This window comes from Styela clava, chromosome 7 (genome assembly GCF_964204865.1).
Source record: "Styela clava chromosome 7, kaStyClav1.hap1.2, whole genome shotgun sequence".
Classification (NCBI taxonomy): Eukaryota; Metazoa; Chordata; class Ascidiacea; order Stolidobranchia; family Styelidae; genus Styela; species Styela clava.
In genome coordinates this window covers 20,025,186-20,052,594 of record NC_135256.1, presented here as the reverse complement: position 1 = coordinate 20,052,594, position 27,409 = coordinate 20,025,186, and the positions used below count along the sequence as shown (strand labels likewise).

General features: G+C 34.6%; 3 protein-coding genes across 3 annotated transcripts; 1 reads left to right on the top strand and 2 right to left on the bottom strand.

The window, feature by feature from the left end:
* Window positions 1–759: 759 nt before the first annotated feature.
* Window positions 760–8,800, top strand: LOC120328400 (uncharacterized). Its single transcript, XM_039394868.2, has 4 exons — window positions 760–988; window positions 5,300–5,520; window positions 5,916–6,160; window positions 6,404–8,800. The coding sequence occupies exons 1-4, from the start codon at window positions 901–903 to the stop codon at window positions 7,530–7,532; spliced, it is 1,683 nt and encodes a 560-aa protein (XP_039250802.2). The 5' UTR covers window positions 760–900; the 3' UTR covers window positions 7,533–8,800.
* A 1,640-nt stretch (window positions 8,801–10,440) lies between these two features.
* Window positions 10,441–14,843, bottom strand: LOC120328771 (uncharacterized). Its single transcript, XM_039395308.2, has 6 exons — window positions 13,749–14,843; window positions 12,503–12,630; window positions 12,317–12,347; window positions 11,094–11,141; window positions 10,806–11,019; window positions 10,441–10,577 (listed from the first exon to the last, which is right to left on the bottom strand). Exons 1-5 carry the CDS (start codon window positions 13,888–13,890, stop codon window positions 10,970–10,972), a joined length of 399 nt encoding a protein of 132 aa, XP_039251242.1. The 5' UTR covers window positions 13,891–14,843; the 3' UTR covers window positions 10,441–10,577; window positions 10,806–10,969.
* A 2,169-nt stretch (window positions 14,844–17,012) lies between these two features.
* On the bottom strand, window positions 17,013–22,029 carry LOC120328652 (uncharacterized). Its single transcript, XM_078114150.1, has 6 exons — window positions 21,803–22,029; window positions 21,179–21,306; window positions 20,995–21,025; window positions 18,865–18,912; window positions 18,572–18,785; window positions 17,013–17,643 (listed from the first exon to the last, which is right to left on the bottom strand). Exons 1-6 carry the CDS (start codon window positions 21,942–21,944, stop codon window positions 17,442–17,444), a joined length of 765 nt encoding a protein of 254 aa, XP_077970276.1. The 5' UTR covers window positions 21,945–22,029; the 3' UTR covers window positions 17,013–17,441.
* Between the last annotated feature and the right edge of the window lie 5,380 nt (window positions 22,030–27,409).

Genomic DNA, 27,409 nt, shown 5'->3' with positions numbered 1-27,409 from the left:
AACGCATGATTGCGGTATGGTTGATCAAGCAATTTTCTAAAATTGGCGCGATATACCTCAGTATTATAGTCACACCGTGTACGTAATGTATGAAAAATATTGGTGACATGATATCAGAAATAGTTTGGTTGTTAATCACCAAGTGTACGAGGACATTTGGACACAAAAAAACGAATAAACGAATTCCTCTATACCCAACCAATCTGTATCTAACGATAGCATAACATTTCTCATGGACTGATTTGATTTAATAGTTTTCTCTCTCAGCCCGATTCACAAATATAAAGTTCACCCCAATAAACATGGATCGATACCGAACAAACCTCGAAACGTTTTCTACCTTGCAATCATTCTGGTATTGATTGCATCGCTGAATTTAAATGACTACAACGAACGCCCCTTATCGGTTGATGGGCAAAAATGTACAATTATACAGGTACACCATTAGCGAATTTCATTAACAAAATAGACAGCTATGTCTTGTCAGGATATTATAAATTTATGAATATTATTTATTTATTAGTACAGTACTACTAATTTAGTATTTTTATTTCGAGATTAGCCCACGAATTCTGATTATTGTACCTACCACCAGAAAAGTTTTATTTATCATATTGGCTTTCTTTTATTTAATTGAATTGAACACGGCTAAACCATAAATCGATAACTCAACGACGAACGTTCCGTTCCGTCTTCATTTCAAATTCCAAAAATTTATTTAGCGTGTTATCAGAAATATGCGGATTTTCTCACGTTTTGTTTTGTTTGCAGTATATATAAAACTTAACATAGCCTGTAGCTTACTTTGCGATGTAGATAACGTATCTGAATCCGTTTTCGACATTCTCGCAACTACGACAAGTCATGTAAAACAGATTCCGAGGGAAACTACAAACCACAATGAACAGAAGATATAGGCAAACTCGAAAGCAACAACATACTTTCAGAAACATCATAGGAATCATTTTATCAGTACACGTTCTATTTGGTGAGTTTTTGTTAAAATACCCAGCAATGTTTAAATTCGTGGAAATTTAGGTATATTAGGATTTTACCGAAAGAAAAGAAGGATATTATTAATTACTGCAGTTCAACCAGAAACGGGCCATTCGTGTTACGATTTACATGCCGTTAACATGCTGCGAAACGAACATAGTCACTAAGGTAGGCGACTAGTAGGCTATTGCAAGGCACCAAATTCCGTGTTTTAATATGCCGTATTATGTTTCATTATTCGCACACCTGTTTACCGCAATTGTAGTGCTCTACTTCACTTGTAAAGTTTCAATAGTTTCCACAGAAAACGGCGGCTTAGTGAATATGACATACCGTTACTATGTGGTCTCTCAGAATCAATGATAAATTTTAGAAATCTAGGGTTAATCTCGAATCAATGTGCAACAGGTAAAAAAATTCAAAGCTTTTATATGTAATCAACACGAAAAAAAGTGTAACATTTCCTATGTTTGGAATTTATTGTAATTGAGGAGACTTCGAATGATTCGAAATAGATGCATATTTATATAGTAACCACCAGTGGATTTCCTTTCATTGTGCGTTGGACACTTTTCTAATTTAAATATGCATCCGATATAAAAGAGATCAAGTGCGCGTCGTTGTTAAGTAGTGCTTTAATTGTAAAAGCATACGGATAAATACTTATATCTAAAGTAATAACTGTCATGCGCCAATGGAATAACTTGAAATTTTCACAGTTTGAGTTTAAGCGATGGTTACAATCGATAATGCTTTACTAGCGTAAGTAAAATTTATTGAACATAACCGCGGGGTGCCCATTGTGCGCTTCTCCATTGTGTCAACGTTATTACGTTCAAAAATCTTTAGATTCTTAGAAAATTTCGTTCATATAGCCTTTATATGCGACCGTGGATATTTTATAAAAAAAATTTCAAAGAACCAGGCGGTGGTGATTTGAGCAGTAACTAACTACTGGTGTACCAACAACCGAAGAAATCCACTTACTCATCATAGACAAATCCCAGTAGCTGTTCCATCTATTACGGCCCAAATAACATTTATGGTTTCAATACTGGAAAACATCTCGATTAAAAAATTATAAAGCATAATATGAATTTGCAGAGATTCGTGAATATCCTTATTTATTCTGCATGTAATTGCAGATACAATTGCGAACGCTGGTCGGTTTGTTTATATATTTCATACAAATACAAAATATTATGTCATTTTCAAAAATAGCCTGTTGCTTTCAGATGTTTTTGTTGTTGAGGGCATACAATAGAAGTTATAGTGCGAGTGAAGATCTGAATCATCAAATTTCATAAACATGTAAATAAGTTATTATTAAAGTTATAACCAATAAATGTCCCATCAAAGGTTAGCGTTAAAAAGACAATAAAACACGAGTAATTTATGGCACATTTTTCAGAAATGAACTTTTTTGATCCTATGTCATTGTGGTTCATTGTCCATCTATTGACCCTGGTCTCGAAGCTGCAACTGTTTCAGTTTTGCTTTTAGATAGGGCTCTTGTGTCAGTTGTAGGGTTTTGAGTATAGAGCTGAAAATAACAAAAATGAGAGTATATTAAAAACCCTAAAAATTTAACAAGGTATTTTGGTTCTACTGCGGCGATGGAAGGTTATGTCAAAATTAAGCTCATGTAACCATGGTTACTAGACATATATACTAGTTTTGTTTGTGGCTTGGTAGAGATTAGGGATAACAGATATTTGAACTATGCAAATTTGCCAATTTCTTTGCCGTACTGTATAACTTCGAATTCGTATTCACGTGAAAAAACGTTTGTCTAATAGCAAATTATTAGATTAGTTTTATTCCTTGGTGAACTACAGAAGACGATTTTGTTTGCATGGATAAAAACTTCACATCGTCGGGGCTCATTGATTATCGTACCACTCCCATATCAAGTAAACCCATTCGATCTCGCCAACTTCTTTACCGGATGTGCTATTACAATATAATCTGGCAATATTCTTTCGTTGTTTTGCTAATATATATTTGTATTATCGTATTTCACGCTTCACTTCTTGTTTTCCGAACAAAAGTGGTTTACATGCATTATTTATCAGCTTAGTTAGAAAACACAATTTATCTCCATTTCGACTGATGTACTGTCATTTCAAATGATCTGTGTAATAAGATAATTAATCTGAATTTTACTTAGGGTTCAGGGAACTGTTTCAATAACATTTTTTCGATAACAAATTTTCTGAACCCGACAAAATGCGCTAAAATCGTATTTACGATTCTGCCTTTTAATGTTAGTATACAGCAAATACAAGTTTTTAATAAAACATGCTAGATCAACATTAATACTTGAGTAATGACTTATCCTTTATGGTTACTTTTTATCTGTAATTAGGTCATTGAAAAGTCAAATTTTGTAAATGCTTTTTGCAAGTGCTTTAATAGTTTCAGTTTTCCTGGGAGAAAAACTTGACAAACGAGTTGGTGGTGTAAATGAGTCAGTTTGGTTCAACACTGAACCCAAAGATGCGTATGAAATCAAACTTAGGCCAAACACTATTGATTTAAAGATTGATTTTGTTTGTGCCTTGAAAACACGAGTGACATTGCCAAATGACTCGGGTGTTGGACTGGTAATACTTTCATGACTAGGGTTTGACCAGGATGCACCGATGGTCCATTTAACGAATAAAAAAATCTCTTGTAAAAAATTTCATTTGCAATTCATATTTGCAAGTTCTATTGGTTAGATGGCCCATGGACATTTACGCAGTAACTGCGTATGACGATTTGGACTACGGGAGTGTAAATCTATTATTATATTGATGTAACTAATTCTTGCTGTTTTCAATGTTCATAATATGTGCCCTCTAGACTGGGTAGTATAAACGTCATTAATAATTTATCCTATGTGTTATCTCGCATTGAAATTGTAAGCCGAGTCTACAAAAATAAATAAATCTTCTTTTCATTGGAATTCGAGTATGGACCATAATGGATTCCATGTGTTTCGTAAATGAGCAAATGTTGATTTGCCTATTACAATCCGTTTTCAATAATAATTGTATTTTCAGCGCTTTGCTGGCATACCCTTGTATTAAAAAAGTTCTGAAATAAAGCCCTTATACATCGGAAGAGCGTAGTTCACTTTTGCAATGATGAATATGTTTGGTAAAAAATCATCTCTACCATGTTCCCACGCAACAAATTACGATGAATTTTAGCCACGGAAATGTTCCTTACAATAAGCTTATTCTCACTGAATCTCTTCATATAATAAATTTGCGTCTGATATACTAGTGTTGTCTCTCAGACAGACCCACCGAGTGTATGCGAAAAAAGTCTTTCGTGATACTTTCTTCAAGGATGCTGTCAATTACTGACCAAAGCCGTCGATTAAATTTTTGAAAAATCTAAATTTTTCGAATTAGTATATTTTTATTTCTTCCATGGATCAATACAAATTGGATAAATACAATTACGTCGTAGTTATGAGCAAAAATGTCACTTATGAAAGACATTTTTATTCGGTTAAAAGTTTTATTTTAACAATTATTTTTGATATCGATGAGTGAGTGCAACGCATAATTTCATTATCTAGGAATCCAGTTTGCCACACAATGCCCACTGGATGTGTAGCCATACACATACACACATATATTTTATAATATAATATCCGACCTTATAATATATATTATATAAGAATGGACTTAGATTGAAAAAGTTCTTTTGGGACTAAATTCGGTTAGGGCGATGAAATGAAATGAATATACCTGAAATGGTGCACCATTGTTATTAGACTTTCTATGTCATTATAATCCTAAACTTACTTATATACCTTTTTTGGTGACTAGGGGTTCTAGTGGCTCATATACCGGTGAAGATGATCATTTTAATACATGACACATTTTTATAAGTTACAGATGGTTTTATCATTGATAACAAAATATCTACCACCCACTAAATTTGGAAACACTCCCCAAAATAAAAGGCTGGGGAAAATAATGTGTGGTCCTAAACTGAAATCACAGAAATATAACCGTTGTATAAAACTATAAATCTTGCGTTTTTAGTTTTTAGAGAAGACACAACGCCCACGCTTCCCAATGTGATGTCATTTTAAAGATGAACCAGCTTCTTGCAAGAATTGAATGTTACATAATATATATATACATTATACGGCTCATATTGGTGTACTATGGTGTCACGCTTTTATTTTTATCCTGCGATGAGAATTTAGTTAATAATGACATATTCACAGATCGATCAATACAAAATACTACACTGATATACCCTATTTCTTATCAGACTGGACAAATTGTCATTTCAGGTTTCTCGGCAGAGCCTGAAGTTGTAGATGGAAGTGGTTTAGAACCAAATGCGACTCGTTCTTTGCCTGAAACTCCAAACTCTACCTCACTATTCCATCCCGGCTGCAGCGGGTCGTATTGGGTAGGAAGTAAAGCAAAATTGCTTTCGATACCAAGAAACACCAACAACGAACCAGTACATTGTAGATGGTTATTGAAGGCGGACGATGTTCACAATACAGTAAGTATGATATTTAACGACACAAACATAGATATATTCGCATAGAGATATCAAGTATATATTATGTTCTTGATCGTGTCGTTCTCGGTGGGTAAAGAATCTATTTTCATAACCCTGGGTTAGGTAGTTTGGAATGACGACTAAAAATTTTCTTGATGGTGGCCATGATCAGCTCGTGACCTTTTGCTAATGCGATATTTAAGCCATGCCAGATAAATATGACTGTTCTATGTTATTAGTTGATTGCATTCCCGAGAGATTTAAGAATAATATTTCGAAAAATCAGGTTCAAATGTATTCTAATGCGCTTCGTTCGTTCTTTTAACATTTTATGATATGACGACTTCAAACTACACACTGCCGTAATATTGTTCATATTGACTTTCATTTTTTAGATTGGGCTGTCGACTGTAAATACAACATTTAGTATGGATGAAGACATCGACTATTATTTCAAATTGGACGCTCGAGATGGATGGAAAGATGATTCGCCTCTAATCTCGTCTCTCGAATGGTCTGATGGTTTTGTATCGATGGATTGGGCGTTCTTAAAACCAGCCAAAGCCACAAGCGGATTTCTGTTGCTCGAATATAAAAATAAAGGCAACAATCCATTACAAATGGATTTCGTATATTTTACGTGAGTACAGAATACAATTGCATTATTTAAATTCGCTGCGCTACGAAATTTAATGATGATGTATATGTGCTATCATGGTTTTGCTGAATAATGAGGCAATAAAATACAATCACAGATGTGTTTTGCAATTTTGAAATAGAAAAATTGATCTTGATTTACTCAGGAATTTGCTTCAGCCTGAGCTCTGTAGACGTGCGTGCATGCAAATGGTTATAGTCTATACATATATACTCAATCTTACAGATGCGGAGGATATGCAGATTCCAAAACATATATTTCTTCACCTGTATTTACCGGATTACCTCTAAAGCCTGAAATTGTTGATTGTCAGTGGGTTTTCACAAGACCAAAAGATACCTTATATGGGTATCTGAGACCACTCGAGGTGAACATCAGCGATTGTGAAGTCCTACAGATGCGTAGCAACTCTAGCATGCAGATTATCTATGAAAAAGTGGGTGCAACATTGCAAACTGATCTTGAAATTTATTCTACCACAGTGAATAGAACAGCAAATCCTGGGGCCCTAGAAAATTTTATTACTTGGGCAAAAGAGCAGGCAAATTTAACATCTATTGTTGATTCTAATATCGATAAACCAAAAAACAGAACTATTGCTTCAATTTGTGGAAATTCCACAAAGATGATTGTTTTTCAATCTGCAATAGCAAAGCTGCGTTATTTATCAACTGGTGGTAATGCACGTACTGGCTTCAAAGCTCTTTATTCTACTTTTAAGCTCCCTGATCGATGGGAGTCGAGACGGATGCGTAAAATTCCATGGTTTTATACATATTCGACTTTGGTAGTATTCGTACCAATCGGACTCGTTTCAGGCATTATTATAATCTTGTACTCGAGTCGAAGAAGAGGCCCAGATGCATCAGCTTCTAAGATGTCTTCAAAGTTATTTAATTCACCCGGTTTTGGAAAAAATGGCAGAAGAGCAGCATCGTTCCATTCCCAGTGCAATTTTCGCCTAGGGAGTTTTATTAAACTTCCGATTCGCAGATCAAAATCATTAACAAACATAAAACCTCTTTCCAGTGAGTTTTCTTCAAAACAAGACTGTGTATTGAAGTTGCAGGAAGAAAAAACATTTTTAGAGGAATTTAATGAAGTGGATGAAATACCACACATTGTTCAGATACATTCTGTTAACAGTGATGTACAAGTTGTCAACACCAGACCTGGTATATTGCGAAAACTATCTCAATCCACGAACTGTGTTGCAAATAATAATAACAATAACGAACTTTTTCAGCAGCTTAAACTAAAAGATGGTACTTTTAACAGCAAGGTAAAACAAAACAAAAAACAGGTTAAATTTACAAAATCGTCGTTGGTAACTGACGGAACACAAACCTTATAATAAACTCCAAGTGACGTTCATTATTGTTGTTCGTTAAATGAAAAAAATTTCACTTTTCGTTCAATTTCACAAGTGCAATTGGCTTCTGATGTCAAATATCCGACTACATGTTATAAAACTATCGTTATCAAAAGCCGTCAGTAGATTGTCGTCAGATTTCGTCATCGTCCAACGTTCATGACTTTAGTCTGGTTCTTTTCAATTGTGTTTTATATCAGTCTGTTCTTGACGAATTCCCCTATAACAATTGGTAACCTGAAAGAATTATTCATCTAAAAGCCACGAAAGTATTTTGTGAATTTGTGTAAGCCTGAAAACTGCATTTATTTCTCTATAATCATACTCAAAACCTGTATCTTCGGCCTTCGACGAAGAAATACAATACCTCGCAATATATCGTTATGAGGTTGCAAAATGTATAATGTATCATTTGAATAACCTGAACATTTCCCCGGACCCATTTCCTAAGAAAATAATCTTGTTTTCCTACGTTGGCGGAATGTTCCATGAACGCAACATTTTGTTACTAGTGTATTTTATATACATATATATAACAATCTGGCACACCGGCTGTTACCTTGCGATAAATACAGGGTGTCTTAAAAGTAAGTATACACTTTTAATTTTTATTTGCTTTTCAGGTACTCCTCATGGAGCGTTCATTTTTCCAAAAAACTCGAGGCAAACTCAGCGCCTCTTTAACAGAGAATTTGAAATTAATTCGGCTTTGAATGTTTTCCTCGAAGCGTCCGCTTCCTGATCTTTTTGCATCAACTACAGATCCAGTTTCCATAAATTCACAATGAATTTCATAAATTATTCGTCGTGTAGGAACTCTCTGTTAAAGAGGTGCTGAGTTTGCTTTACTAATGAAGAAATGAACGCTCTATGATAAGTACCTGGGAAAGCAAATTAAAATTAAAAGTGTATACTTACTTTGGAGACACCCTGTATAAATACACTGTGATCCTATATGCATGAAAGATATAACTGTAATCTGTTAGCGAATAAAAATCCACTAAAATTTGTTTTAGGAATTTCAAGATTGCATTTATACAATTATTATCAGTTATTTTCCTTACGGATACGCCGAATTCCTTTTGATCAGAAGTATTTTTACAAATTTTTTAAGTATGTTTTATTAATAGCAAGCCATATTCGAATTAATTGCGTTGTATTGGTTCATTTAAATGGAGAATATAAATTCATCCTATTAACACTTGTCGGCAATATTTTGGTGTAACCAATAGAAAAACATTGCTATTTCACTCTGTCTTTTATATGAGTTCAAATGCTCAGCAGATTACAACGGCAAAGTTCTCTTATCCTAAGTCTAATCAGCTTGAAAATCAATGATCGTTTTTGGAAGTATATAACGATTAGCAAAACTTTGTGTTCTACAACCAGTTTAAAATTTGACCTTGCACGGATGATTATAACTGTTAACCCGCTGTCGTGACTAAAAGAACTTACTTCTGGAGTATGAATGTAATTCGGTTAGTTTTTATTTGTGGCAAGGCTTGGTCGAGAATCCCTTTAAATACAGCGGTGATAGGCTATGACATCGACGATACCATTTGGTTCGATAAGCAATGAGAGTGTGTAACACTACGATAGCCAGGGTTGTTTCAGTTGATCGCGCCACATCGGTATTTATCCAACGCTATACAAATTTATTTTCGTTCCACCCAAGAATGGCAGTCAAAAGTCATTGCGGAAACGCAGAAATAAACAGTAATATTAGAATATTGCCATTGAAATATAGTTTTAGTTATGATAACGCTTTAGCGGTTTGAAGTTATTGCGCTGAGATAGTCCAATAACATATTCAAGAACGATGCAGTTATCTATGAGAGTCAAGGGTATGACCTGAGAAACAATTTCAACCCGACCAGAGACAGCACAGATTTACAGGCAGAATTACCATAATCAGATTGCAAAAGTTAGATCAGGAAATAAGCTGTAAGTATTTATTTTTGTCGTGCATGAAAGATTTTATACCTATACAGTGGAACAAAAGAACATATAAATGTGTTAATTGAAAAGATACAATATTTCGACCGCAATTGACGAGGGGTCGCAATTGGCGAAAGACTCTAGATTTAATTATCGTGTCAGCGACACCTTCATTGGTGTATTCAGCAGCAGATGACGTCAAAAAATGTCAAATAATATCAACTAATTGTTTTCCAACAACAGAATGAATATAATTCGGGTAATCGAATCTAGAGAGTCAGTCAGGAGATTAGTAATTAAACAAGTTAAACCGATTAAACCGTTACAATTAATTTTTATTGATAGTTTTGCTGATTTCACGAAACATAACTTCAGATATAAAAACAAATCCCACACAGCCCACTGAGAGTTTTGAAATAAAGAAAGGTTATAGCCTCCTAGTGACAACAAAACTCTTTTCATTGAAAATTTCAAAGCAATTGATGCAGTAGTTAATGAAAAAAGCGATTTTTTATATAACAAGATAAAGAAAAACATAATAGTAATAAAACAATTCATATGTAATTTCGTGTCCAATGGTTCAGTTCAGTCAATTAACGTCATGCTGATGATGAGCGCAAATACAACCAAGCAATTGCCCAAGGGTTCACAATCTTTATTCCCTTTTCTACCCTTGGAAAATTTCAGAAGTGAAATTTACAAAGCATGTGTTGAATATTTATTAACGTTGAATCGGTAGAGAGATGAGTTTGTTTTCATTTAAAAACGCATTGAATACTATTTCGATATCAACAACTAATGTCAGGGCGAAAAAATATGTTGAAAGACTTTCAAAACTCAATTAGAAATTGGTAGGGCAATTAACGATGTTGAACTTGCGTTATACGTTAATAAGTACAACACACGGAAGTGTCCTTATCGTGGCCGCAACTAACAGTTCCCCACCCTTCGTGTTCACATAAACCTATGTCTTCTTCGTATCCTGTACATTGCACTTGACTAAGCCAAATTCTTCCTGTACCCGAGCCAAACTCATTAGCAGTTGCTGACCCTCCCATTACACACGTTGCATGATCATATCCCAGCATTCTGTGAACGAAAACAAGAGAAGGAAAAATTTGGCCTGCTTGGGATTACTAGTGAATTAACGCTGACTTTGAATCAGACGGAAACTTTAGCATCTTCGAATCATTTCATTCTAACAGCCAATGCGTATTTCTTTTCACTCAAGATCTTTTATTAAAAAATATTTTTAGAATCTAATAAGCTCCGCTGTCACTTTTAAACCTTAGTTTAATATTATATATATAAACCTACCTGCAAATCACACGGGCGTCGTTAAAATCGAGGTATGTATCACATATAGTTCCCCATTCTCCTTTATATAAAATCTCTATTCTTCCCCTGTCTGGCCTTGTAGACCCAGCCAGGCGTACACCATCACTCGTCTCCTCATTGTGTTTCCAAGTTGTTATCTCCACTCATGTGCTCGCACTTGATGTGTCAGGTTCCACGGTTGGTTCTACCATACCTGTGAGAACAGATAGTTGTAATCAAACAATCAAAAGTATTCATTCAACAATCACACAATTCTTTGTACCTCACCTAATGTGTGTTTGATAATGTCCACGTCTTCTTGGATAGACGATATTGCTGAAAATAAATTTGAATGAGAGTTCTTTATATATACTTGCAATTTTCAACATTAAAAAATTATACAAATGAAAGTTATTCTATATTCCAAATTGTTAGAAAATTGCGGATATGATACGTCACATATACGCATAGATTATTAGCAGTAATTTACTATTTATATCATGTTTTGCTAAATAATTGGCCACTATATATTGGACCCGGAAAATTCCAATAAATCTCTGAGTAACGCCATGTTGAACGTGGTTTGAGTTTTTAAGCAACAAGAGAGTAATGCTCAAATATGGTTACAAAGTTAAAATGACGAACCTAATATTTCTATTGCTAATTGTACAGAAATCTGGTATATAGGTATTATATATAATTATTCAAATCAGCAAGCTAAACAATTTAGATTGGTATCAGTATAACGTAACCTTGTCTGAGCAGCGGGTTTAACGCAAGATGGTGGACTATCTCAATGGAATATCATGTGGCACAATGAGCAGAATAATAGTAAACATTTGGAATTACATATTGAGCAGATACTCGGAGAATTTTAGAAAAGTGAAACAAAACAATGGACTCTTCACAACAACAGTTTGGCAATCACTTTGTTTCAGAATAGCAAAAACATTGAGATTTACCGTGTTTCCCCGAAAATAAGATCTACCCTGAAAATAAGACCTAGCCTGCATTTTAAAAATGATTTTAATGTAAATTTTTCCCTAAAAAATAAGACCTAGTTCATAACGCGAATGATTTTTTTTTACTCAGTTGATAGCAATAAATCACGCCTACTCGTTTTAAATGATTGATAATCTATGTTTTGCAGTTATTTTGTATAGAAACGTGTTATTTATAAGTAATTGGAGATCGGTTTTTATTTTGTATATTCGAAAATGTATTGATTCTCTACTTCGTAATTTTGATTTTGATAAATTAAGACATCCCCCGAAAATAAGCTCTAGTGTTATTTTTTGGAAGAAAATTGAAATAAGACCCAGTCTTATTTTCGGGGGGACACGGTTATATAAATTTAACACTTTTATTTATTTCTGACTTGATTCAAATCTTTCATCAAGTCCAAAATTCTGTCTAGGTTTCTCAAAAACGATATGAAAGTAGAATCACGTAGAAGGGAGAATATAATAAAACGTTTGAATCATGTATAGAACAAATCATCAGTATCTCACCATTGCTGTTATCAAATGTGTTGTTCATTGCCTGTAAAATAATATCATATCGCACATATTTGGGAAAGAAATTATAATTCGTGAAATTCTGCTACAAACTAAAATTGCCTAACAATAAAATAACATAGAATATCGTTCTATATCAATAAAAAGATTCTGATTTGAAGCATTCAAACAAACATTTACCTGGACTGAAATGACAAGGCCAGCAATGGAGATCGATAAAACTACCAGTATTGCTGTTACATACAAGATGTGGAATCGCTTTTTTATTTTTGTATTTGGAGGCGTACTGTACATCGCTGTTGAATAACCTGGAAATGTATCATTATTTTGTGAGTGTTTTCATTACTATACCAATTCCTTTTACTTGAAGACAAAATTGAAATATTCAGAGATTACTCCAGTTATACAGGGTGTCTCAAAAGTAAGTATACACCTTTAATTTAAATTTGATTTATCAGTTACTCATCATAGATCGTTCATTTATTCAAAAAACATAGTATGATAGTATGGATAATTTGTAAAATTTAGGTATTGTTTGGATTTTCCATCAACCCACAGAATGACAAGGGGATTAACCCAAGAAATGAGATGCAAAATTGTTGTTTGGCAAGAAGCATATAAACCAGTAAGGCAAACTCAACGCTTCTTTAACAGAGAATCCGGGTTAATTCGGCTCCTACACGACGAACAATTTATGCAATTCATCGTAAATTTATGGAAACTGGATCTGTAGCCGATGCACAAGATCGGGAAGACCAAGGTGTGAACGATCTGATAAAAACATTCAGAGCCGAATTATATTAAAATTATCTGGCGCAGAGGCGCAGAATTTGCTTCACTGGTTTATATGCTTATTGCCAAACAGCGATTTTGCACCTCATTTCTTGGGTTAATCTCCTTGTCATTTTGTGGGTTGATGAAAAATGCAAACAATCACTAAATTTTACTATTTATCCATACTATGTTTTCTGACGAAATGAACGATCTATGGTGACTACCCGAGAACCAAGTCAAAATTTAAGGCTGACAACTTAACTTCAGACTCTAAGTTTGTCTAAATACTTTTCATTGCTAAATTTCATCTATTCTGAAATCATAGAAAACTTGGGAAAAAAAGATTTTCGAAATAACAGCTTGAAAAGACTGGTTTGTTTACAAGTAGAACCCGGAAAGCGTCCATATTTATACCACGTTAGTTCGCCGTCGTTGGTATAGTTTTATTTTTCAAAAAAATTTATGTAAAATAAAAGTTTTTATGGAAGTTTGGTCAATTCGAATAGAATTATATTGGCATCATTGGTCTTAATACGAATACCACAAAAGTTTTAATGATTTATTTATTCCAATTCACAAATGTTGCGATTGTAGAATGTGTTTTTCTATTGGAGGCATGAGTTGGTAATATTGGCAAAGAATATTTACTTACCAGTTCTTATAGTATCCGCACTCGCATAGATATCACTACTGGCAGTCGAAACGTCAGTCGCATTTTGATATATAACTTGTCTTGATGCATATTCATTAGTAATAGGTGGCTGATGTCGGCGATTTTGATGACCATTATACATTGTTGCATCAAAAACCAAAAAACTGAGTTCGAAGTTTCTCTAGCAAATATTAATTTACATTTATTTAACTAACAAGATTGCAACCTAGTTTGCTTTCTTTTGTTGTTCTTAATATGGTTGAATTCTTTATTGTACGAAAATTATGTTTGTAATTTGTCCATATTTAATATTTGCTCGTAATATCCTCACAGTTGTCTGCATTTGTACTTTTACAATACTTTCTGTAATTTTCTCCCTTGATAATTTTTTTTTTATAAAATAAGTTTCTCATAATAGCGCTAGCTCGATATTCTTTTATTGCAGTGAATCTCACAATAATCGTAATATATATTTGAAAATGTTTATGCATCTGTACACTGAAAAGTTTCATACAAGTTCTATACAATGATTCCTTTGGTAATCCACAGATCGAGTGTATGATATCTATTGTCCAAATTAAGTAAAGCCACTGCAGTCAAATGCTATCATTCACTTTCTGTTCTATATATTTCCCCTGACTCATACTTGAAAATAATATTGATTCAAATAATGTACAGAACTATATGTCTTCCTACGCTATCTACAAATGTTACTGCATAATCTATGTGAATATGAAGCCAATTCAGAAAGCAGTTATGTTTGTCGATGGAAAGCATTTCAAATTCAAACAGAGTGAAGATACAGAGTAAACATATTAGAGCATAAAAATGAAACTAGTTGTGATAATCAGTAGGCTACACCTTGTTAGTTTTAGTGTTACGCAAATATTCTTAGCCTCTGCCTACATATAGCCCTCGTAAGTATTAGTGACTTCAAAGCTAGTAAAAGAAAACTTAATCAACCTGATTGCAGTGACAAAATTTGTTGGTCTTGCGACAAAGACAAGATTCATACATTCTGTACGTAATGGACCAAGTATCAAATTTGCATTGATATTCTCTTGTTAACTACAATCACCGGTAGAACTAAGTCAATTGCTATTATCGGCGTCTTGTATGTAATGAACCTAATGTCAACATGTTCTGAAATCAAAATTCCAAAGAACACTGATTAAACATGATCTTCACCGGGCGCATGGTTTTGGGTTTTTCCCATATCGAACTTTTTATAGTAAATCAAAGATTTCATTTCTCATCGCGTTTATGAGTATTTTTCATGTGACCGCAAGTGGACGGATTGAAGGACGTCATATATTTATATTCTCTTGTTGTGTTCTATCATTTAATTTCACAGACCACTTGTATTCACGTAAACTCGTATTAGCTTGCAGGCTAAACAACGGATGTGTACCCATACACTTTGGAGAATATCTTCGTGTAAAGAAAGCTACGAAGAAACTGCATCCCGACCCATGTTGCTGCCCATTGGAATCTATGTATTGGTTTCAGTACCATAATCAGTCTTATCTCATGGTTTTAGATTAAACGAGTACTTGAAACCCACGAAATCTCAATATATTACACCTAAAATAATTGTTACTATGAACTTATGTCTTTCCTATACATATAAATTATATTTAACCTTGACGAGTAAGACATTTCAAATTTGAAAAGTTTTTTTTATAACACATGGAATTGTAAAAACCAAGAGTTTTTTCGGCGGCCATCATTTCAATGCTCTGTGTTGGCGCAAATTATTTCTTCTTTCTTGTTCCTGTGTTGAAGTTTGTGGTAGCGGTTTACCCACACGTGATATACAGTTCACCAATCTGCGAACCAATCCCTACTTCCGTAAAATTAATCAATCAGTATCATAAATAGTCTCCCATTCTCCTCCATACGAAATTTCAGTTATTACTTTTCGGTCGGTAGTCTAACAGGAAGACCCTGTTAGACTATACCGAGAGTGTAGACTATTTGTCTTTCTGTGTAAACAATCGTTGCACCTTGTACTGGTATTTGAGCCAATCGACGTACTGCTGTGTTACTTCAGATTTTTGACAGCTGAATTGACTTGTGAATCATTTTTCCTAATTGTCAATCATTTTATACCTGTTTGTCGGAGACAAAAATTACTTTTACCTCCAACAACCAAATCCCTCACTTTGATAAAAATGTTCAGCAGTTAGAGACAGAAGTGTCTTTTACAACGACACCTCTTTTATATTTTTCCGAGCTCTGCGTTCCATTGGATCTTTTCCAACCATTGATTCCCAAAAAATTCTTTCTATACTTTACCATTTTGTAACAAAGTGTTCAAGAAGCTGACAAAAAATGTAGTATACTATCAGCTAATTTTGCGACTTCAGTATATCTCATTCAATTATGCCCATTTTTGACAACTGCATTAAACTGCAATACTTCTACAATACAAGGTTTTGAGGCGATGTTCTAGGTGTTTGATATCTGTTGCGGACAATGTTGAAGCTCCATAAGTGTAGTTCTTTATCTCGTTTTCGGTTTTTTTTTGTTCTCCCTCCACATCTTTTCAAGAACGATGCAGTCAACTAGGCGCTCCTGTAGTATGTACACCAATATGGAGGACACCGGAACGTAGTATGTGTACCAGGTTAGGTTTAGGACATAATTTTATTCGTATTTTCCTTATTTTAGGTCTATTACGAGTTCGAGGATTAGCCAAGTGACTTTCTCTTTTCACATAACTGCGTCATACAAACTAACTTAAATCCGGCTACAATCAAAAAAATTGAACCATGGCAAATTATTGACTCTCAATGGCATAACAATATCATTAGGAAGTTTTTTATATTTTTCTCAGAACTGCTAAAAATGACTTACGCAATTCGATTATTAGCGTGACGATATGGTATCCTGAACGAAGCTGGAACTGTGAAACAGCTACGATAACTCACCGGGGCCTGTTACAATGATTCAAGCTTCTAGGTTCGACGTGAAATGAAATACCAAATGATCCGAATCACTCCCCCATAGAAAAACTTCCGACTTTTGCTGAGCACGAGATCCTCTGACCTGCGATCGCTGAACCCCTGCAATAAATTTTAATTTGGTGACTTCCCTAAACAGGCTTCCCATATAGAAAAACGAATACCACGAAGCCCACTGAGAGTTTTGAAATAAATAAAATTTATACTCCTCTATTGACAACAATAATCTTTCCACTGACAATTGGTCCAGTGGTTAATAAGAAAAACGATTTTTTTACAACATGATGATCAGCAACCACATAATAGTAATAAAGCAATTTGTATGTACATTTCGTGTCCAATATATGCGGAAAAGTACTTTGAAAGACATTGGAAATAGGGATGAATATAATACATGAGCGCCATTGCCCGAGTGCCTCCTGAGAGAGCTATTTACAACAAACTATAATTAGATTTAAAACAAGGAAGCAGTGATCAAATACACGGACAAGAAAGCAAGAACAAAGTAGTATCAAATCTTTTACGGTACCGGTAGTCTAACCACCAGATCCCTGAGATGTGATCACGGAACCGCGGAACAGTGCGCAATTTTTAATTTTAAGACATCATCGCACAAAACTTAAAAGTATAAAACGAATCCCACGTCGTGTCCAATATTATATATAATAAAATAATATGATATATTGATATAGCCGTCGTTGCAATTAACAATGCTAAAATTGCGACGTTAATTGGCACAACACACAGAAGTGTCCTCATCGTGGCCGCAACTAACAGTTCCCCATCCTTCGTGTTGACATAAACCTATGTCTTCTTCGTATCCTGTACATTGCACTTGACTAAGCCAAATTCTTCCTGTACCCGAGCCAAACTCATTAGCAGTTGCTGACCCTCCCATAACACACGCTGCGTACTCATATCCCAGCATCCTGTAGTGTAAACGAAACACATGATAGAACAATTTAGCATGTTTGCAATTGCAAGTTAGCAAAAGACGGCTTTAAATCAGAACTAAATTTTAGCATCTTCGAATCATTCTATTTTACCAGCACTCACAAGCTTTTTTTTTTTATCTTTGCTTGAAATCAGAAATAAATGAAACTCCAACATAAACTTGTTAGAAACTATTGTAATTGCATATCAAGAACTACATCAGTGTGAATATTGAATACCTTCTTCAATTTGACCAATGCTTTCTATTTGCACAAAGAATATATATGACACACAAATGTCAATCTGATCACTGCTGCCACTTTTAAACCTTGGTTTTAAAACATATACAGAGTGTCTAAAAAGTAAGTATATATACACTTTTAATTGTGATTTTTTCGTCAACCCACAGAATGACAAGGAGCTTAACCCAAAAAATGAGGTGTGCAATTGCTGGCAAGAAGCATATTAATCAGTAAAGCAAACTCAGCGCCTCTTTAACAGAGAATTTGGATCTAATTCAGCTCCTACACGACGAACAATCTATGCAATTCATCATGAATGCATGGAAACTGGATCTGTAGTTTATGCACAAAGATCAGGAAGACCAAGGAGCGGACGCCCTGACGCACATTAAACATTCAGAGCCGGATTAATTCCAAATTCTCTGTTAAAGAGGCAGTAAGTTTGACATACTGATTCAACTATATGCTTTTTGCCAAGCAGCAATTTTGCACGTCATTTCTTGGGTTATTCTGCTTATATTTCTCAGAATTGATGAAAAATGTAAACAGGCCCTAAATTCTACTAGTTATCCATGCTATGTTTTCTGAAAAAGTGAACGCCTTATGATGATTACCTGAAAAGTAGATCAAAACTAAAAGTGTATATATACTTACTTTTTAGACACCCTGTATATAAACCTACCTGCAAATCACACGAGCGTCGTTAAAATCGAGGTATGTATCACATATAGTTCCCCATTCTTCTTTATATAAAACCTCTATTCTTCCCCTGTCTGGCTCTGTAGACCCAGCCAGACGTACACCATCACTCATATTATTATTGAGTATCCCAGTTGTCATCACCGCTCCCGTGCTCGCACTTGATGTTTCAGGTTCCACAGTTGGTTCTGCCATACCTGTGAAACGGGTGGTATTGTAATTAATAAGCAAACGGCAATACCATCGTTCAACAATCACACATTTTGTTCACCTCACCCAATGTGTACTTGATAATGTCCACGTCTTCTTGGATAGACGATATTGCTGAAATTATATTTGTATAAGAGTTCTTCATTTTTGCAATTTATCATGTTTAAAAATTATACAAATGAAAGTTACTCTATATTCCAAATTATTAGAATATTTCGGATATAATACGTCACATATACATCTAGATCAGAGGTGACGAACCTGCGGCCCGCCAAGAAATTTCGTGCGATTCATTGTGTTTGTCGTAAAGTCATGAACCTTTAGGAACTGTGCAAAGAAAACGGGAGCGCCAGGGTTATTTATAATACTGGCAACGATAGGCTACATCTAGTTTTGTTGGATCACCGACACCTTTAACAATGGATCAAAATGACCCTTGTCTTGGCAATGATTAAAACAATGGAAGCCTTCGTTTATAATTTCTGTATCCGAAGGCTCGCAAAATACGGATATTTTGTACTAATCCCTAACCACTAATGTAAAAATATAAAATTCGAGAAAAACACCGCGTTCTGCAAAAACAAATTAGTAATTATCCAGTTGCGGGTTCGGAATGATTAGGGGATTTGAATTTAATTATTATTTTTTCTTATTTTGTGCGGAAGCTTTGTACAAAGGATCCCGAAAAACTTATCGGAGGGATTATCGAAAAAAATTTTGAATATTATTCGACACAAAGCCATCCGTAAAGAAAAGTTCGATAAAACGTAGGTTGAAAGTACCAAGTGAGGAGAAAGAATCCGAGAATTTCCATGCAACTGTCGCCGCAATTGGGCAGGCCACTTGTGGAAAGATCCCACTTTTTCGACAATAATGTTTCGATATTGTTTTTTATGGTTATGTTATGTTGTCGAGTAATAATTTTGCAGTTGCAGATAGTATTCCATTGACGACCAATACGAGTCTAGTTATAATCTCCTGTTTATTAATTTAATTGTAAGTTTAAAGTAACCTGCGGTTGCGTCGACAAATTGAGAACATTACTATGAAATATCACTGCAATCCACGGCCATGAAAAGTAATTCAATCTGCCCGATTTTATTTAGTTAGAATTAGTTATACAAATTTGATATGTTCTTGCATCGCTGACTCCGCTCTATTACAATGCCGCCACCCAATCTGCGATGAAATATCTAAGGCTACAATTTATTTCTTTCAGTACAATGAAATTTGATTGTACAGTGATACCCCGGTGGCCAACCAAAAATTTCGTGTTAAAAATCCTGCGGTATTTGAACGAAATTCGGTTCTCGAACATCCGAGCCGAGCGGAGCTCGCGCCGAGTGAGATGACGCCGCACTCAAAACAGAACTTGATCGATACAGGTCGAGACTGACAGATGAAAATCTTAGTATGCAGTTGGAAGTTTTCAAATCGCAAGTTTGTCCTAATATAAAGCGCTTAGTGAAGCAAACAATAAGCAAGAAAGTTATTAGATGTTTTTTTTTAATTTAATACTGCAATATATATTTAAATACCTGTATGGATGCATTTGTTCGTTTTGTTGATTAAAATCAGCATGTATCATACGGTAGTATGAATAAAAAGTTGTGAGGCCCGCTCAATCAGCGGTGACTGATAAATGGCCCGCGCAAGCAAATAGGTTCGTTTCCCCAGATCTAGATTACTAACTGTATTTTACTATCTATATCACGTGTTCTGTTACAATATTTAAAAAATTGGCCAGAATATATTGGACCCGGAAAATTCCATTTAATCTATGGTTAACGTCGTGCTGAACGTTGTTTATGCTATACAAGAAACAAGATGGTAACGCTCAAATATATGGACACGAAGGTGAATGACTAACTCAATATTGCTATTGCTAATTGTACAAAAATCTGTTATCTGACTATTTAAATCAAGATGAACAATTTAGATTGGTACCAATAAGGAGATAACATTGGCACTTTACAACAACAGTTCGGCATCTACTTTGTGTCAGAATAGCAAAAACATGAAGGTTTAATTAATAACAATTTTACACTTTTATTTTATTTCTGAATGAATTTGAAATCTCTCTTGAAGTCCCAAATTCTGTCTAGGTTTCTTAAAACGTGTGAACGTGAAATTACTTAGAAGAGAAAAACAAATACAACGTTCAAATCATTATAAAACAAATCATCATGATCTTACCGTTGCTGTTATCAAATGTGTTGTTCATTGCCTGTAAAATATATTTTAGTACATATTTAGAAAATAAACTGTTATTTATAAAATTCTGCTACAAACTATAATTCCCTCACAATAAAATAACGTAGAATATCGTTCTAGATCACTAAAAAAGATTCGGATCCGCAGCATTCAAACAAACATTTACCTGGACTGAAATGACAATACCAGCAATGGAGATCGATAAAACTACCAGTATTGCTGTTACATACAAGATGTGGAATCGCTTTTTTATTTTTGTACTTAGAGACGTACTGTACATCGCAGAAGAAAAACCTGAAAATGTATCATTAGTTTGTGAGCGTTTTTATCAATATACCAATTCCTTTTACTTGAAGACATAATTCGAATATTCAGAGATTTTTGGTTATTCTAGTTGTATACTGCAGCAACGCAGAAAACATCAGACTATAAATTCGTCTAATCAATTTTCATTGCTGAATTCCATATATTCTGAAATCATAGAAAACTTAAGTTAAGTTTTAAACTCTAAGTTTTTTAAAATAACAGCTTAAAAAGACTTGGTTTGTTTACAAGTAGAACCTAGAAAGTGTCCATATTCAGTTCACTTTAGCTGTTAGTTTTGTAATTTATATATAAAAAAAAGTTTTTTTGGAAGTTTGATCAATTCGAATAGAATTATATTGGCATCATTGTTCTTAATTTCGAATGCCTCAAAAGTTTTGGTTTTTTATGCATTCTAATTCATAAATGTTGCAATTGTAGAATGTGGAGGCATGAGTTGGTAATATTGGCAAAAATATTTACTTACCAGTTCTTATAGTATCTGCACTCGCATAGATATCACTACCGACAGTCGAAACGTCAGTCGCATCTTGATATACAAGTTGTCCTGATGCATGGTCATTGGCAATAGGTGGCTGATGTCCGCGATTTTGACGATCATTATACATTGTGCATCAAAAACAGAAACACTGAGTTTGAAGTTTCTTACTCTAGCAGGTAATAATTTACCTTCATTTAACTAACAAGATTGCAATCTAGTTGGACACGTAGTGGACATAACGATCGTTTCAATATTATGTTGCTGTTGTTCTTGTTCTTATTCTTGTTCTTTGACACGTTTTTAAAAATTCGCTTTTCTCTTTGATTACTGGACTAATTGCTTTGAAATTTTCAGTGGTTGAAGATGAAATTTTTCTCCAGAAGGCTATTACTTTTATTTATTTCAAATATTTCTGTTAGCTCTGTAAGATTTGTTTTTGTTTGCTATGACGTCACTAAACGTTCTAAGGATATCGGACGCCATTTTGTGTCCAACGGACCATCTTGCAATTTCAATTCACGCTGTCACAAGACAGGACCTTCTAAAGATAGAGAAGTTCTGGTACCGTAACACAGCGCGGTGACACTGAACTAACTCGTAGCTGTCAAAAGCTTGAAAATCCATACAAATATGAGAAATAAAAAGATGAAACTTGGCAGGTGGGTAGAGTTGTGTTTCTTTTAACCATATTTGAAGGTTTCGCGTTTCTACGTTTGAAGGAGGGGGAATAGGGGGTGTGCATTTCCGATACGTCGATAATATCTTTGTCAACCATTTGCGACCACCGTGTTTTCGTCTGTTTGATTGCTGTGATGTGGTGCTTTGTTTATAATTTAACGAGTTTTGTTCGAAATAACCGTGTTCTTGAAATATATGACGGTCAGAAATGCAATTAGAAGCCCAATGTTTTCACGCTGTCACAAGACAGGAACTTCTAAAGATAGAGTAGTTCTGGTACCGTAACACAGCGCGGTGACACTGAACTAACTCGTAGCTGTCAAAAGCTTGAAAATCCATACAACAAGAGAATACAACAAGACAACAAGAGATAAAAAGATGAAACTTGGCAGGTGGGTAGAGTTGTGTTAACCATCCTTGATTTGTGTTTTGTCTGTTTGATTGCTGTATGGCTGCGTATGCGATAGTCTCGACGCAGCAGAAACGATGATCAAGGCTTGAAATCCGTGGTCGCACACTGGTCGTTCGGTCGCAAATACTGTGCCGTACTTTGGGGATTTGTATAGCTTTAACCCTTTGTCGTAGAAAGTTATTACGAGGTTTAGCGTGTAGAATAAATGACGCCAATGCACCCACGGTGAAAAAATTAACGGGTTTGATATATTGGTTTTTGTTTTATAGCGGTTTGAATGAAATTGTCCGCAGACTGGCTACACCACCCTAGGCCTGGTGAATTGTCCGTGTAGTCGAATTGTCCATCAGCCCTAAACGGCTATGACAGTCACTGTACCAAAAATTGTACCCCGATTCGGCTGGTGTTAAGTTGACGCATGTTATTTAGTAACGTTTTTATGTGAAATGTTTGACTGTGGTTCGGTACCTGATCCGATAATACGGTACATAATTGACTCATATCACGAGATATTTCAACTGATGTTTCAATTGTCACAGGACCTAAAATATCTATGACAGTCCATGTACCGTCACGGTACCCCGATACAGGTACTGGTAAGTCACCGCCGGTATGTTAGTCGTTGGTCACCGCATTTGATTTTTGGGGAATTGTTCTGCGTGTCCATATATTTGAGCATTGCTCTCTTGTTTATTAAAAGGATTGTATTTATCATTGTACGAAAGTTATGTTTGTAAATCGCCCCTATTTAATATTCTCTCGTAATATCCTCACTGTTTTCTGCATTTGCACTTTTACAATACTTTCTGTAATTTTCTCCCTTAAACATTTTTTTTATAAAATAAGTTTCTTATGATAGCAACAGCTCGATATTCCTTTGTTGCAGTGCGTCTCACAATAATTGTAATATATATATTTGAAAATGCTTCTGTACACTGAAAAGTTTTATACAAGTTCTATACAATGATTCCTTTGATAAACAATATTTTTAGGTTGCTTTTGAATGGTTTTGTGTATAATATTTCTTGTCCAAATAAAGAATAGTATTGTTCAGTATTGGCATATAAAATACTGAAGTAAAATGCTATCATTCACTTTCTGTTCTATATATTTCACCTGACTCATACTCATACGCTATCTACAAATGTTACTGCAGTGACATAATCAATGTGAATATGGGGCCGATTCAAAAAACAGTTATATATGTTTGTCGATGGAAAGTATTTCAAATTCAAACAAAGTGAAGATACAGAGTAAACATATTAGAGCATAAGGGTGAAACTATAGTTGTGACAATCAGTACACGTTGTTAATTTTAGTGTTAAGCAATTATTCTTAGTCTTTACCTATAGCCTTCGTAAGTATTAGTGACTTCAAAGCTAGTAAAAGAAAACTTAATCAACCTGATTGCAGTGACAAAATTTGTTGGTCTTGCGACAAAGACAAGATTCATACATTCTGTACGTAATGGACCAAGTATCAAATTTGCGTTAATCTTCTCTTGTTAACTGCAATCACCGGTAGAACTAAGTCAATTGCTATTATCGGCGTCTTGTATGTAATGAACCTAATGTCAACATGTTCTGAAATCACAATTCCAAAGAACACTGATTAAACATGATCTTCACCAGGCGCATGGTTTTGGGTTTTTCCCATATCGAACTCTTTATAGTAAATCAAAGATTTCATTTCTCATCGCGTTTATGAGTATTTTTCATGTATACGCAAGTGGACGGATTGAAGGACGTCATATATTTATATTCTATAGTTGTGTTCTATCATTTAATTTCACAGACCACTTGTATTCACATAAACTTGTATTAGCTTGCAGGCTAAACAACGAATGTGTACCCATATACTTTGAAGGATATCTTCATGTAAAAAAAGCTACGAAGTTTTCGAAGAGACTTAGAAAGTGACAAGTTTGCACAAACTGCATCCCGACCCATGTTGCTGCCCGTTGGAATCTATGTATTGGTTTCAGTACCATAATAAATCTTATCTCAAGGTTTTAGATTGAAGAAGAACTTCTATTTGAAACCCACATAATCTCAATATATTACACCTAAAATAATTGTTACAATGAACTTATGTCATTCCTATACATATAATTCATATTTAACATTGACGAGTAAGACATTTCAAATTTGAAAAGTTTTGTTATAACACATGGAATTGTAAAAATCAAGAGTTTTTTCGGCGGCCATCAGTACAATGCTCTGTGTTGGCGCAAATTATTTCTTCCTTCTTGTTCCTGTGTTGAAGTTTGTGGTAGCGGCTTACCCACACGTGACATACAGTTCACCAATCTGCGAACCAATCCCTATTTCCGTAAAATTAATCAATCAGTATCATAAATAGTCTCCCAATCTCCTCCATACGAAATTTCAGTTATTACTTTTCGGGTTTAGGAAGACCCTGTTAGACCATACCGAGAGTGTAGACTATTTGTCTTTCTGTGTATACAATCGTTGCAGCTTGTACTGGTATTTGAGCCAATCGATGTACTGAAAACTGTGTTACTTCAGATTCTTGACAGCTGAATTGACTTGTGAATCATTTTTCCTAATTGTCAATCATTTTATACTTGTTTGTCGGAGACAAAAATTACTTTTACCTCCAACAACCAAATCACTCACTTTGATAAAAATGTTCAGCAGTTAGAGATAGAAGCGTCTTGTACAACGACACCTCTTTTATATTTTTCCGAGCTCTGCGTTCCAATGGATCTTTTCCAACCCTTGATTCCCAAAAAATTCTTTCTATACTTTACCATTTTGTTACAGAGTGTTCAAGAAGCTGACAAAAATGTAGTATAGCAGCTAATTTTGCGAGTTCAGTATATATATATATCTTATTCAGTTGTGCCCATTTTTGACAACTGCATTAAACTACAATACTTCTCACGATAGAATGACGGCTGATTCACACTAAAATTTCGGAAGCTAACTAAAAACCGATAACACAGAAAAACTGAGATAGAGAGTCCCCGTTTACAATCATGGTTAAAAAACTGAGTGAAACGTTGCCGTTGACTTCTTGCTAAATAGGCATTGTTACGTGAAAAAACGAGGAAATCAGTGTCCAGAGAAAAGATCTATTGTTCTACCGTAAGTCTCTAAACTTTTGTCTCTGAAAGTCTCTAAATGCAATATTTTCACAACAACAACTCCGTGTCAAATAATCCGATTCAACGACGTTGAATGAAATATTACCGGAAAACTTTATTTGCTCTAATAGGTAGTCGATTGTCACTTATTTTTTGATAAATTTTCAATAATCAAGTAATTTTTGGTAACCTCCTCATTAATAAATAACCCGATCCTTTCCGGTTGATGACAAGTTCAATTATAGATTATAGGGTGTGGATTGACGTCGTGCATATGGATATCAGAGAAACTCAGGCACAAAAGAGGCGTTTTCATAACCAGACAATTTTATTAGAAACAGTACAAAAACCAAAAAATATAATAAACAAAAATGCATTTGTCAGAACAAATAAGCATTCTTCATATATTGCAATGTTGTGGATATTCATCGCAATGTAGCTGATTCGTGGTGCACATCAGTGATTACCTCAGTGCCTGACTAATTCAGTAAATGATTTTTGTCAGAGAAGTTCCATTCTACCGGAAGCTCCAATTTAAAATTTTGTTCAGACTAAAAATACAGACGAAGAATGAAATATGGGAATGTCTGTGAACATTGTAATTTCATCAATATAAATCAAATGACGTGGGTTGACTATAAAATGACAGCGACTCATACACCAGATATCTTATCGACATTTCCGACTTAATTAAAAATATTGTAGTCTACTAACCCGAGGCACCAGAATACACTAAATCCTGAAGTGTGGTAACACGTACTTCAAAGTTACGACATAAACATGGAAACAATGTGAATCGGAAAGACTTAATTATAGGTTTATCGCACTTTAAATTACTTCTTCTACTTGTTTGACTGCCTGCTTTTATACACGCAGGGAACATACATTTTTCATGCATACTATTGTCAACGTGATTAAATTTGAGACAGAGTAGATATATGGCCATACTTGATAGAAGATAAATATTAAGCAATGCATTTTATAGATTTTGTCATTATTTTTTCGACACTGTCAACGTCTGTGTACAATACTTTTAAATATGGTCGTTAAATTTCACCTTTTTGAAAAATTAGAAAGATTTTAAACCACATACCGTTGTTTTAAATGCAAAATATTATTTTATGATTTTAAAAAGATATTTAATAAACGCAGTATATATACCTAGAATTTCGATGTTAGCATTAAAATCGTAACGGTTATGAATAAACGTGACACACACAGTGTTTCAAGATCACTCGTTCTATGTTTCCTTTCCGAACACGATTCTATAAAAGCAGCTTCTTAGATTTGCGACATTTGTCAGGTCTGGGGTGGACATGCAACACGCCGGAACAAGTCCGGTTTATACAGTGAATACTTTAAAAAATTAGTCCATTTAAATTCGCTTACTTAT